At 59.9% G+C, this 13,066-nt stretch overlaps 1 protein-coding gene across 1 annotated transcript in view; it reads left to right on the forward strand.

Moving 5' to 3' along the window:
- The window catches only part of LOC119103170 (protein crumbs), a 73,984-nt gene that overhangs the window by 22,987 nt on the left and 37,931 nt on the right, over positions 1-13,066 (forward strand). Inside the window, exons 8-18 of the mRNA XM_037226620.1 lie at positions 637-847; positions 1,929-2,045; positions 3,127-3,426; positions 3,868-3,978; positions 5,801-6,037; positions 6,695-6,925; positions 7,303-7,451; positions 8,339-8,534; positions 9,756-10,840; positions 11,541-11,643; positions 12,166-12,482. Of these exons, the coding sequence (XP_037082515.1) occupies positions 637-847; positions 1,929-2,045; positions 3,127-3,426; positions 3,868-3,978; positions 5,801-6,037; positions 6,695-6,925; positions 7,303-7,451; positions 8,339-8,534; positions 9,756-10,840; positions 11,541-11,643; positions 12,166-12,482 (3,057 nt within the window). The remainder of the gene's footprint in view (positions 1-636; positions 848-1,928; positions 2,046-3,126; positions 3,427-3,867; positions 3,979-5,800; positions 6,038-6,694; positions 6,926-7,302; positions 7,452-8,338; positions 8,535-9,755; positions 10,841-11,540; positions 11,644-12,165; positions 12,483-13,066) is intronic.

Genomic DNA, 13,066 nt, shown 5'->3' on the forward strand with positions numbered 1-13,066 from the left:
CGCACCCGCGTTAAACGTGCTATAATGGCAGCAAGGGTCAAGGGTCAATGTCAAAAGAACGACAACTTCAGGTCAAGGGCAGAGCAGAGTCCGATGAGGTGACTGCTTTCAACTGTTCTACCACCGTGGGTTACGTAACCTATTTAGGTGTAAGCTAAGCTCACCGATAAGAGTGGGCTTGGAAAATGTACTGGTCTATTGAGCAATGTATCGCAAGTGGACAGCTCCAGTGGATTACGATCGTCGTCTTTACAGAGCCGGCGATTTCCACGGACCATGAACTAACGTCCATCTGTGTTCTTGACCCGATAATTCACCCTGACCCGGCTGGCAGGAAATTAAACAAGCTGATGTAATATATCTAATCAAACGAGAATAGCAACTGTGAACTGGCTTGCTCGCGACACTTCCAACTCACTTCAACAAGGAAGAGAAGCGATTCTTGCAGCCCAGGCGATCGTGGGCCCATCACCACGCAGCCCTCACTCAACGACATCCGCAGACGAGGCCCTCCACCACTGTTTCGTCGGCTATGGCACGTCGCGTCTCGCACCGCCGCCGCACCTGGCTGCTCCCCGCGCCAAGGAGCGCACCCCTCACGCTCTCCCCCCCCCCCCTTCCTCCGCCGGCCGGCAGGACATCAACGAGTGCTCTGTGCAGCCGTGCCTGAACGGCGGCAAGTGCGCCAACCTGCCGGGCAGCTACCGCTGCGCGTGCCGGGCCGGCTTCACTGGCGACAACTGCGCCACGAACGTCGACGACTGCAGCACGGCCACGTGTCCGGAGAACGCCGACTGCGTGGACGGCATCAACGGCCACGAGTGTGTCTGCCGGTCGGGCTTCTCAGGTGAGCTGGCGGGGCCGGGGCTTCGGACTCTGATGATGAGGGGTCAGGTGGGGGGGGGGGGGGGGGGGCAAACCCGGCTTCTCAGGTGAGCTGGCGTGGCCGGGGCTTCGTACTCTGATGGCGAAGGGTCAGGTGTGGGGGAGAGGAGAGGAGGGGTGGGCAGGCCCGGCTTCTCAGGTGAGCTGGCGTGGTCGGGGCTTCGTACTCTGATGGCGAAGGGTCAGGTGTGGGGGAGAGGAGAGGAGGGGTGGGGCAAACCCGGCTTCTCAGGTGAGCTGGCGTGGCCGGGGCTTCGTACTCTGATGGCGAAGGGTCAGGTGTGGGGGAGAGAAGAGGAGGGGTGGGCAGGCCCGGCTTCTCAGGTGAGCTGGCGTGGCCGGGGCCTCGTACTCTGATGGCGAAGGGTCAGGTGTGGGGGAGAGAAGAGGAGGGGTGGGCAGGCCCGGCTTCTCAGGTGAGCTGGCGGGGTCGGGCCTCGTACTCTGATGGCGAAGGGTCAGGTGTGGGGGAGAGGAGAGGAGGGGTGGGCAGGCCCGGCTTCTCAGGTGAGCTGGCGTGGCCGGGGCTTCGGAGTCCGACTGTGGAGGGGGGGGGGGGATCAGGTGTGTGGGGAGGCATCTGCGGATCACCTCCCCCCCTGACTGAGGTGGGATAGTCTAGGTAAGGGAGCCAGCGGAGCACCTCCTCTGGCAGACTGCAGGAGTCGGAGCTGGGGACGTATGGGAGACGTGGGGGACGGTAGGAATCGGCCAACGCCCACCTTGTCGGGGACTGACGCGGCATCCGCTGGTGCAAGCTGACCTGGGGTCCGTGGTATGCTCCCGCCCACCGAGTGCACGAGGCCTGCATGACTGCGTGATGCTGGTGACGGCGGGTCTCCGTTTCCAAGGCTCAGACGCAGCGGTCGTTACCCGGTCGGACTGCGAGGGCGCCCGCCGTGGCATGCGGCCGGGCTGCGTTTTGTCGGCCCCGCCGCTGACTGGTCCGCTGTCTGATCCCCTGGCGCAGCTGACCGGTCCGCTGTCTGATCCCCTGGCGCAGCTGACCGGTCCCCTGTCTGTTTTCGGTGTCCGCGTCACAGGCGCCCCCTCCAACTGCACGCGCATGAGCTCCTGCGAGCCTAACCCGTGCCAGAACGGCGGCTTCTGCCAAATGCAGGACGACATGGTGATCTGTTACTGTGCCAACGGATTCACAGGTCAGTAGGGGTGGTCTCCTTTGAACTGTGTCACGTCTTCCGGTCGTGTGTGACGTGTGTTCGACTCGAAAAGTAACACGCTCCGATGGGCTACCTTGTCGCAGCATGGCATGTTATGAAATGCGTGGCATGTCTCGTACCTGCATCACTTATGCATGGCAGTAGAATGGCATGGTGATCAACTGTGGACGTGGTGATCAACTGTGGACATGGTGATCAACTGTGGGCATGGTTTTCTGTATTTGACTGGACGGGCCGGACGGTCCACCCTCATAACAAGCAGTTCGTGGGTCTCGCGTCGCTACCCGGACCGACACAAATTCATGTGCGCCAGTTTTCTGCACGTATACAGATCACTGCTATGACGGCTCTTCATCATCTCCTCCCTTGTTACCAAAGTGGTCCATCCCAGTGGGATCTGCACTAAATGCCCGTCAGCATGTGTTTTACATGCCGCCACCATCATCACAGCACTAGCCGTGCTGTGCACGTCTGTTTTTTCGCTGTGCGAGGGCTGCAAACCCTTGAACCGCGGTCATGCCTTCCTGAGCACTCGGCCTCCTGGTCAAGGTGGAGTCCAATTGCCACTTGTTTACTAGTCAGTCACGCTAGCGTGTTCAGGCATTGATCAAAGGATACGTTCATTTTGCGGCCTCGTACCAGTAGGTGCCTCATTTCGAACGTTGTCGTAAGAATGTTAAGTTATTCCTCTTTTTGCTGTGACACAAGTAGGCGTCTTGTGTCAGGTTGCTGCAAAGGCAACTCAATAACTCGTCCACGCAGTGGTGCAAAGGGTGAGAACTCACGCGCACGCTATGCCACTTTGATCCTTATGGGACGCATGCACTACTTATACAAACTCCCTTAACAGCTTGGACTGAAATGGCCACCCTTCGTGGAGATCTATGTTGGCGATCATGCCAGACCCGCGTGGCTCCCTCACGCCGTGGATGGCCTCCCCCCCCCCCCCCCCCCCTGAGCCCGACAGTCCGGTCGCGGTGCTCGGCTGTCGGGCCTGCCGAGTGGGCGGGACCCACCCGGGCGATACCATTCCTCACCCGTGACGCGCGGCCGTCCGCAGGCCCCGTGTGCGAGGTGACACCGACGGTACCGGAGCCGTCCTCCGAGGAGGAGCTGGCCAGCCTGGCGCTGCAGGTGGCGCCGCGTCAGCAGCCGGCCGCCTGCTTATCGGCGCCCTGCGGCGCTGGCGCCACCTGCACGGACGCCGACGACGGCGGCTACAGCTGCCTGTGCGCCGACGGCTCTTCGGGCCCGAGCTGCGAGGTGCCAGGCGCCTGCCAGCCCAGTCCCTGCCTGAACGGCGCCACCTGCACCGAGCGCGACGGCACGCCCGTCTGCCAGTGCGCGGACGGGTACTCGGGTCAGTGCACGTGCCCCAGCGTCGGATCAGGTACTCAGTGCGCGTCTGAAGTGTCCGTGCGGAACCTGGGGTCTGGTGACATCTGTCAGCATCGGGACGGTACTCGCATCAGAAGATGGGCCACTATCCAGGCCAACGCTAAGCTGTCTTTTGCTGTTGCGGGCAGCAGCCGGACCTCGGCGCAAAGCCGATATATCCCATGTGCTGCATAGGTCGTGGATGTTAGCGGGGGGGGGGGGGGAGGGGCATTCAGCATACCTCATCCGTCCGTTACTCGTGGTTACCAGATGTCGCCCGGTTGAGTGCTCGTAACGCATTTATCTATTTTATTGATTATGCACTTTATCACGCACTGCGAGTGAATGTTCCTGTTTGCGAGACTCTCAGCGACTCCTGTGCCTTTGGGCCTCGGCACTGTTTTATTCGCTGCGATCGTTTCAGGGGATGTGTGCGAGACTGCCGACAGCCCCTGCTCCAGTCAGCCGTGCCTGAACGGCGCCGACTGCGTCATCACAGACAATGCACAGAGTTACTACTGCGAGTGCATAGCCGGTAAGAGTTCAGTGCGTCTTCCTTTAAGCTCGCCCCAGATATGGGACCTTTCCAGAACGTGACGTGACGTGACGCGACGTGACGTAACGTGACGTGAACTGAACGCTCCGCCGGGTGACTTGAATCTGTGCCGGTTCCGGGAGTAATCTAGTGATAGTCGTTGGGGTTTAACAACGCATCCAACATCCAATGTCGTTTAGTGTGGACATCTGTCCTGCCGCTCACCCCGTTTTATTGGTGTTCCCGGACTGTGTAATCTCATAAGATAAACTGTGTGTTGAGTTAACTTATTAGTTGAGACGCTAGATTGGCCACTGCAGCTTTTCAACAACGCCATGTCAAGAAAATTAAACACATTCTAGGACGCGTAGATACGAACATGCATCCAGAAAAGCACAAACACTAAGACCGATACGGTTGAAAATTTTTGCACAGACCAAAAAATGTACACTTAAAAGCGCACACACCAGATGCGCGCGCGCTAGCACAAAAGGTACCACGTTTGTAAACATACACGCCATACCTGTATGACAGGCAATTTCCGACAGTCGTATTAAAGGGATTTGACCGTTGAACGTTTCGTCGATTTCGTCGTACTGTCACATTCCACCGCTAACGAGTCGCCTCCTGCCTGCCTCGGTTATAATTATCGGCAGCCGCTGCTGGGTTTGCTGTCTCGGTCGGTTACCGTGGTCGTTCACGCACTCTAACGTACTCGAGTACCCGAAATACTGCCTGGCTGGCTTGAGCGTAACGTGCGCCGTACTCCGTACTCCGTGCACCGCCGTACCGTACTCAACACATTCTGTGCTGCGTGGCTAAATTGGGTACATTGTGTCACTTCAACTCAGGTGTCTCATCGCAAATGTGGCCGTGTCATCGTCGTCCTCTGATGGCTCGAGCACAAAAGCTGATTAGCTTTTGGACACGTTTCAGTTCAGTTGTTCTGCATGTACCAGCTAGCTACATGTGCCAGTAGATAGCTAACTATGCAGTACCTCTGGGTAGACAAGATGATAGATGTCGCGATCGGTTTGGTAGTGAGTGGTGGGATAACATGCTGTGTGTTGTTGAGCACTAGAAGTACGCGGGTAGTCCTCGACACAACGTGATTGCCATTGTTACCACGAGGTAGCTGGAAAGCCGGCTGCCTGGGGGTTTTCTGAACGATTGGGCCTGCTGTGTGTGCGGCAGCGGGCCGGTGCGGACCCGATTGTGTGTGCGGCAGCGGGCCGCTACGGACCCGATTGTGTGTGCGGCGGCGGTCGCTGCGGACCCCATTGTGTGTGCGGCAGCGGTCGCTGTGAACCCGATTGCGTGCGCGACAGCGGGCTGCTGCAGACCCGATTGCGTGTGCGGCAGCGGGCCGCTATGGACCCGATTGTGTATGCGGCAGCGGGCCGCTGCGGACCCGATTGTGTGTGCGGCAGCGGTCGCTGCGAACCCGATTGTGTGTGCGACAGCGTGCCGCTGCGGACCCGATGGGTCGTGCTGCCAACAAGTGCTGATGTCTTTTGCCGCCGTTTTAACCACTGCTATCCCTTCAAATGCGGCACGAGACCAGGAACCGCGTCGTTGTACTCGAGGGTGTGTTATTGTAACTCCTAGCGTTTTCGTGGCGCTTCTCACCTGTCGGAGTTCCCGCTCACCGAAAGTTCACCTGTTGCGGCGCTCTCACCCTTTATGAAGGTCCTCCACACGTTCAGGGGCCTCCACTCTCAGCTCCAGGTGAACTATCGCTCTTGACGTCTGCTGGACTCCGCCCGCACCCACCGCTCCGTCCACTCCCGACTCGTGCTGAGCTTCCGCTGTCGGCCGCCAGGGTTCGAGGGCCTGACGTGCGAGAACAACATCGACGACTGTCGGGACGTGCAGTGCGTGGCCGGCCAGCAGTGCTTCGACGAGGTCAACGGCTACGACTGCCGCTGTCCGGACGGCTTCAGCGGCGAGCACTGTGACCAGAACATCAACGACTGCGCCGACAGTCCCTGCCAGAACAACGGCACGTGTGTGGATGGCATCAACGACTACCAGTGCATCTGCCCACCCGGCTACATAGGTGAGGTGGAGCCGTCAGAAAGCCGTGGGCGAAGCCTGCGTTGTCCGCCGGCATGCGAAGATCTTGTGTCAGGGGCCTTACAGATTAGTGTTTGTGTTTAGTGGGGGCGCACCACAGCAGTTTTGATCTTCGCGTACATGTTGCCCGTTAGAAATTAATCGTCCTTTAGCATGTAAGCTTCTTGTAATTTTAGACGATGGTTAATCTTGATGCATTACTGAGCAGTAGCAAAGATGTCTGGAGACGACGCTCTTACGGCTCTTACTTGTGTCCGGCGTTGTGGTCGGGATGTGTCCGGCGACCCACTGCCGTGGTCGTACTGTGTCCGGCGATCCGGCGCCGCGGCCAGGCTGTGTCCGGCGATCCGGCGCCGCGGCCAGGCTGTGTCCGGCGATCCGGCGCTGCGGCCAGGCTGTGTCCGGCGATCCAGCGCCGTGGTCGGGCTGTGTCCGGCGATCCGACGCCGTGGTCGGGCTGTGTCCGGGGATCCGGCGCTGCGGCCAGGCTGCGTCCGGCGATCCGGCGCTGCGGCCAGGCTGTGTCCGGCGATCCGGCGCCGTGGTCGGGCTGTGTCCGGCGATCCAGCGCCGTGGCTGTGACCTAGGCGCCGTCCATACCGGGCCATTAATCGGTGCACTTCGGTGGGTGATCTGCCAGGTCGCAACTGCACGGAAGACCTGGACGAGTGCGCCATGATCCCCAAGCCGTGCGTGCACGGCATATGCCAGAACTTGAACGGCTCGTACCAGTGCTACTGTCGGCCCGGCTTCCTCGGCGACCACTGCAGCCACGACTACGACGAGTGCCTGTCGAGGCCGTGCTTCAACAACGGCACGTGCGAGAACCTCGAAAACAGCTTCAACTGCCACTGCACGCCTGGCTTCGCGGGTGAGCCGCCGCCACTGACACCTGGTGGTCAGAGGCGGAACCTGCTGGCGTCAGAGCCGGCCGAGCGGACCTTGGATGGTGTGGGAACGACGTGTTCGTGAGGGCTTGATCTGGATCGGAGCAATACAGATCCGGTGCTAGTGCATGTGTGGCTACGCTCCACTGTAATGAAAGGAAGACGGCATACACCTTATTTCGAAGCAAAGATGTATTTCTCGTTCGGTTTTGCCATGCCTGTGTTCATTGTTCGTATTCGCGTTCCCCCAGGTGAGGTATGCATCGTAGGATGCACGCCCCTACAAAGCAGGTCTCTCGGGTATCCAGCAATTTCATGAACCACTGGGCTGTTACAAACTCGCCACTGTCCCCTTCGGTAGGGAAGAACTGCGAGGTGAACATCAACGAATGCGAGCCTGATCCGTGCAAGAACAACGCCACGTGCGTGGACGGCATTGCCAGTTTCGAGTGCGCCTGTCTGCCTGGCTTCACCGGCAAGCTCTGCGAGACCAATATCGACGAGTGTGAGGTAACGATGGCAGCGCAGTCGCCGGGGGATCGCTGGCGCCGGTGAGCTGGGTGATGTCGCCGGGTGATCGCTGGCGCCGGTGAGCTGGGTGATGTCGCCGGGTGATCGCTGGCGCCGGCGAGCTGGGTGATGTCGCCGGGTGATCGCTGGCGCCGGTGAGCTGGGTGATGTCGCCGGGGGATCGCTGGCGCCGGTGAGCTGGGTGATGTCGCCACACAAGTGACGGGGCTTGAATCTCAAACGAAATTTTCCAGTACATTATAGTAGATAAAGCTTGGCTTCTCATCAATTTGGTTCGCATATTTCGTGAAGAGGTCAGATCTACTCTTTCATTTACCGCCGACGCCGTTGGCTTACGACCGTCTCAGTCGTCCAAGCTACGGTCAAAATCACGCCATCGTTAGCCGCCACCGGTGGCCCCCACCTGTGGCTGTGACCCTCATCTAACATGGTCAAAACCACACCATCGTTAGCCGTCACCGGTGGCCCCACCTGTGGCTGTGACCTTCAGTTAACTTGGTCAAAACCACACCATCGTTAGCCGTCACCGGCGGCCCCACCTGTGGCTGTGACTTTCAGCTAACATGGTCAAAATCACACCATCGTAAGCCGTCACCGGTGGCCCCACCTGTGACTGTGACCCTCAGCTAACATGGTCAAAATCACGCCATCTTAGAGGTCACCGGTGGTCCCACTTGTGTCTGTGACTCTCATCTAACATGGTCAAAATCACACCATTGTTAGCCGTTCCCGGCTTCCCCCCACCTGTGTCTGTGACCCTCGGCTAACACGGTCGAAATCACACCACCATTAGCCGTCACCGGTGGCCCCTTTGCCACAACTATCGCTCACGAGCCTCGCCTTACACGCTCCGCTCCGTCCGGCAGTCGGCGCCGTGCATCAACAACGGCTCGTGCGTCGACGGCATCAACATGTTCACGTGCAACTGCAACGACACGGGCTTCCGCGGTGACACGTGCGAAATCAACATTGACGACTGCGCGCCGCTACCATGCCGCCACGGCAGCGTCTGCGTCGACCTCGTCAAGGACTACAGTTGCCGCTGTTTCCCGGGATACGAAGGTGAGCGGCGGGACGACGAGGCGCCGCTGAGCCTCTGAGCCTCGCTGCTGAGCTTCTGAGCCCCGCTGCTGAGCCTCTGAGCTGTACTGTTGAACCTCGCTTGCCCGGCCCACAGGCAGAGCGGGGATCGTTCACGGTCTGCTCTGCAGGCGGTCGATCTTTGACCTTCTCTGACCTTTTGAAATGACGGCTGTGTAATCTGGCGGAACAGGGCTGGACCTATTGGTTACCACGGGGCGGACCGCGCAGCCCTGCTTCAGGCCCAGCTGTATGTTCGCTGCACGGCATGTCACGCGACGCACGCGACGATGTGACACAAGTTCGAGCGTCGGCCACACTCCACGCACAATATCAGTCTCGCACCGTGTTAAGCCAGATCACGGTGCCAATCCTGCGACATCGCTCATGACACCGCACAGGTGCCATGAATACGCAAGCCTTGTTCTGACGCGAAGCGTACGGTAGTGGCACGGCGGACGTGATGCATGCCGACATTATGCATGCATGTTGGTTGTGGGTCGTGTCAGAACGGTTTCCCAATGTCTAGTGATATGCATCGGTGTACGGACCGGCAGTCATCAGCAGAATGGCCGTGGGAATGCGCCGTGGACATCGACGTCAAGCATTAGTGCCTGCACTCACGCCCATTGCCTGTTGAGGAGGCTAGAGACATGCTTACCGGGTCCCGTCCTGAATACGCTCATTTGCTTAAGTGTATTATGTGCGACAAGCATACGGCAGTCCTGCGTTGTTTCTGGCGGAGCTGGTGAGGCCTCGCACGGCTTAAAGGTCTCGACGCCGCACAGGCTTGTTTGAGCTAGATCGCTGCTGCTTGAACACGGCTAGAGCTCTAATCGACAAGGCAGAATGTGCCACCGCCTTTTACACAGGGTATACTGTGTGCGCTGTTTCTCCTGTCTACTCGGGGCCGATTGAATACCATGCACTGGCAGTTGTTCTCGTCTCTGTCTTTCCAGTTTCTCGCAGTCCATCTTCATCTCCCCATTCAGGCGTTACGTCTCTTTCTCGTTCTTTTTCTCTTTCCTGATCTCGCTCTCGCTCTTGCTCTTCTGCTCGCTTTTTTCGCCCTCCGCCCGCACTCGCAACAACCGCTCGTCTGCATCTAAACCAGGAATTTAATGCATAGTACGCCAACCGTTTACCTCAGCGCAACACTTTTGTCTACCTCCCGTGTTCTGACGACGTCCCTTCCTTCGATAGGAAAGAACTGCGAGACGGACATCGCCGAGTGTGAGCAGAGCCCGTGCCAGAACGGCGCCGCCTGCGTGGAGAAGTCCAACAGCAGCCTGTACGAGATGGGGCTGGTGATCCCGGGCCTGCCGCCCACCTACAACTTCTCGACGGCCGGCGGCTACCTCTGTCTCTGCCTGCCCGGCTTCTCCGGCGACGACTGCGAGGTCAACATCGACGAGTGCGCCTCCAGTCCGTGCCAGAGCGGCGACTGCGTGGACGGCATCAACGAGTACACGTGCCAGTGCTGGCCTGGCTATGAGGGCGAGCACTGCCAGACGGAGATCGACGAGTGCGTGCGGCTACAGCCGTGCCAGCGCGGCGTCTGCCAGGACCGCGTGGCCGACTACGTGTGCGAGTGCGAGGACGGCTTCGGCGGTAAGAACTGCTCGGTGGCGCTGCTCGGCTGCCGCGACGTCACCTGCCTCAGCGGCGGCACGTGCCAGCCGTTCGTCGTCAATGAGACGGAGCACATGTTCCGCTGCCGCTGCCCACCCGGCTTCTACGGCGACCTCTGCGAGAAGGAGACGACCGCCTCGTTCCAGGGCGCGTCGCACGTGCGCGTGTCCTCGCCGTCCGACGCCGACAACTACACGCTGAGTCTGCGCTTCCGGACCACGCTGCCGGACGGCCTGCTGGCCGTCGGCCAGGGCCACTCCGGCGGTGACTCGTTCTTCCGACTCCGCCTCAGCGGCGGCGCAGTCAACCTCTTCAGCAGCATGCAGAACGCGCTGCAGGGCCTGACGGTGGGCGCGGCGCTGCACGACGCCGCCTGGCACCACGTGCTCATGGCCATCAACGGCTCAACGGCGGCGCTGTCGGTGGACGGCAGCGGCGCCCATGAACCGTTGCGCGTCTCTTCGTCGGACGACACGCGGTTCGCCAGCACGATGCTGGGTCACGCGGCCGCCAGCCACCTCCAGCTGTTCGTCAACACGAGCGGCTTCGTCGGCTGCATGCAGGACATCATGGTGGACGGCGGGGCCGTGGTGCCGTCGATGCTGCGGGAGGACCAGCAGGAGAACCTGACGCTAGGCTGCCCGCGCGAGGAACAGGTGAGCGCCGGTGGCGAGCAGGCTCACGAACCGCAGACTCACCGCCAGCCGGCGGACGGCATGGTAAGACAGACAAGAAGCTGTTTGTTCGTGTTTGGAACCGGTGAGGTTCCGTGGATGGTAGGATGCTGAATAGCAGTGAGTTTGGGGCTGCTTTGCTACTGAGCAGACGGAGACTCCATGATAGGTTGTTTGAGACTGGGCCGTTAGTAACACGATAAATTGCAGCCTGGGATTATTGCGTACGGGCGTCGTTCAGCCTTGGCACCTTTACGAACCCAGCTTAAATGCTTGGAAGGCGAAACAGTTTTCGTCAATTTTATATGGTCGTTCCGTTTAACTTACACATCCCACTCTCCGTGGACTGTCACAAATCGAGGTGAGCTATGATGTGTGGTATTATGAAGTAGGTATGTAATGCAAAACTGTTTTGTTCTCAGCTGCTTCAGCTTTGGCGGGCCGGAATCCTCTGGCCGCTTTGCAGCCTGGTGATATTCTTTGCTCCGTAACTTTAACTTTTCAAATGCATTGATTTAATAATTAATTGCGTTGTCGTAGCTTTTCGTACTCCCTACTCACAGCATTAATTTCCGTGCATTCGTCGGCCAAGTATTAGCTCCTTAACGCTGTCACAAAGTGCGCTTATGATATGTCCTCCGTGTCGTGCACGGTCACAGCATGGTGTGCCGATCTGTTGCAGTGCTCCCCGAACCCGTGCATGAACGCCGGCGCCTGCGTGGATCTGTGGAGCCGGTACAGATGCGACTGTGTTCGGCCCTTCCTCGGCCCAGTCTGTGACCGAAGTACGCAGCGCCGTCGCATGACCACTGTTGTGGTGCTGAAACTGTGGGCGCCCCGTAGGAGCCAATGTCGCCCCAGGGCCAGTTCTTTTTCGGACACGCGACTAGCTGGTGATGGCGCGGACGTGGGCGTTGTCCGTATCATTGAAGGCTGGCGGTTTGGCATGCAGCACCGGCCTTTAACGATAGCGGCCGCGCAACCCCGCCGCCCGCCGCCTGCTTGTGGTGCCTGGATCCAGGTGCAGCAGTCTGAGCGGGATCACGCGGTCCGCGCGGAACAGCTAGCGGGCAGATGTGATGCGGGGGGGGGGGATTGCCCCCAGCGAATATTGAAAGGGCCTCTTCGGCATTTTCTGATAATATGGTATCTAAACGACCTGCGGGGGCGAAATCCGTTGCCCCAAAAATGCACGATGAACATTTAACTAAAAATGTTTGCGCAACGCTCTTGTGTTGTTTCTAAGGGTTTCAAAAATGTCGTTCTGTGTTGGCCTTTTCTAACCTCCGTCACGCGGGATCCCACAGACATCACGGCGGCCACATTCAACCACGAGAACAGCAGCGGCTCGCTGGTGTCGGTGGCGGTAGAGCCGGCGTTCGCCGCCTCGCTCACCACCTTCGTCGACATCTCGCTGTTCGCGCGCACGCGGCAGCCGGATGGCATGCTCTTCTACCTGGGCACGGACGTGGCGGACGTGCTGGGCGCCGGCGGCATCACTTACCTGGCGGCCGAGCTGTCCGGCGGTCTGCTCCAGCTGCGCCTGAAGCTGGCCGCCGATCGCGAGGAGCTGCTCGAGGTGCCCGGGCCGCGGCTCGACGACGGCGTCAACAACCTCGTCAGGGTGGGTGCGCCGGTGTCGGTGGAGGCAGAGGAGTCGCCGCCGTCCCGGGAGCATGCGGAGCGGGCGTCGCGTGGTCACAAGGACGCAGGCTGCCGGCATGTGTAGATGTGGGGCGCACGTCGGTACCGATGCTATTTCCGGTTACACAGGGCCGATTGTCCTGGGGGCGATGGAAGCCTCGGCTGGCAGGCTAGTGTTACCAGAGCTGCCTCACAGACCAGCTGGCCCGGGAACTCCTCCCAGGCGTGTGCCCGACTGTCACGGCTTCACTTCATTGTCTTCGACCCTGCACTCGTGACGCCCCGACCGTGACGCTGCGGCTGTGACACTGCGGCTGTGACGCTGCGGCTGTGACACTGCGGCTGTGACGCTGCGGCTGTGACACTGCGGCTGTGACGCTGCGGCTGTGACACTGCGGCTGTGACGCTGCGGCTGTGACACTGCGGCTGTGACACTGAGGCCGTGACGCTGCGGCTGTGACGCTGCGGCTGTGACACTGCGGCTGTGACGCTGCGGCTGTGACGCTGCGGCTGTGACGCTGCGGCTGTGACGCTGCGGCTGTTACGCTGTGGCTGTGACGCTGC

Source organism: Pollicipes pollicipes, unplaced genomic scaffold (assembly GCF_011947565.3).
Source record: "Pollicipes pollicipes isolate AB1234 unplaced genomic scaffold, Ppol_2.1 Scaffold_5724;HRSCAF=6776_pilon_pilon_pilon, whole genome shotgun sequence".
Classification (NCBI taxonomy): domain Eukaryota; kingdom Metazoa; phylum Arthropoda; class Thecostraca; order Pollicipedomorpha; family Pollicipedidae; genus Pollicipes; species Pollicipes pollicipes.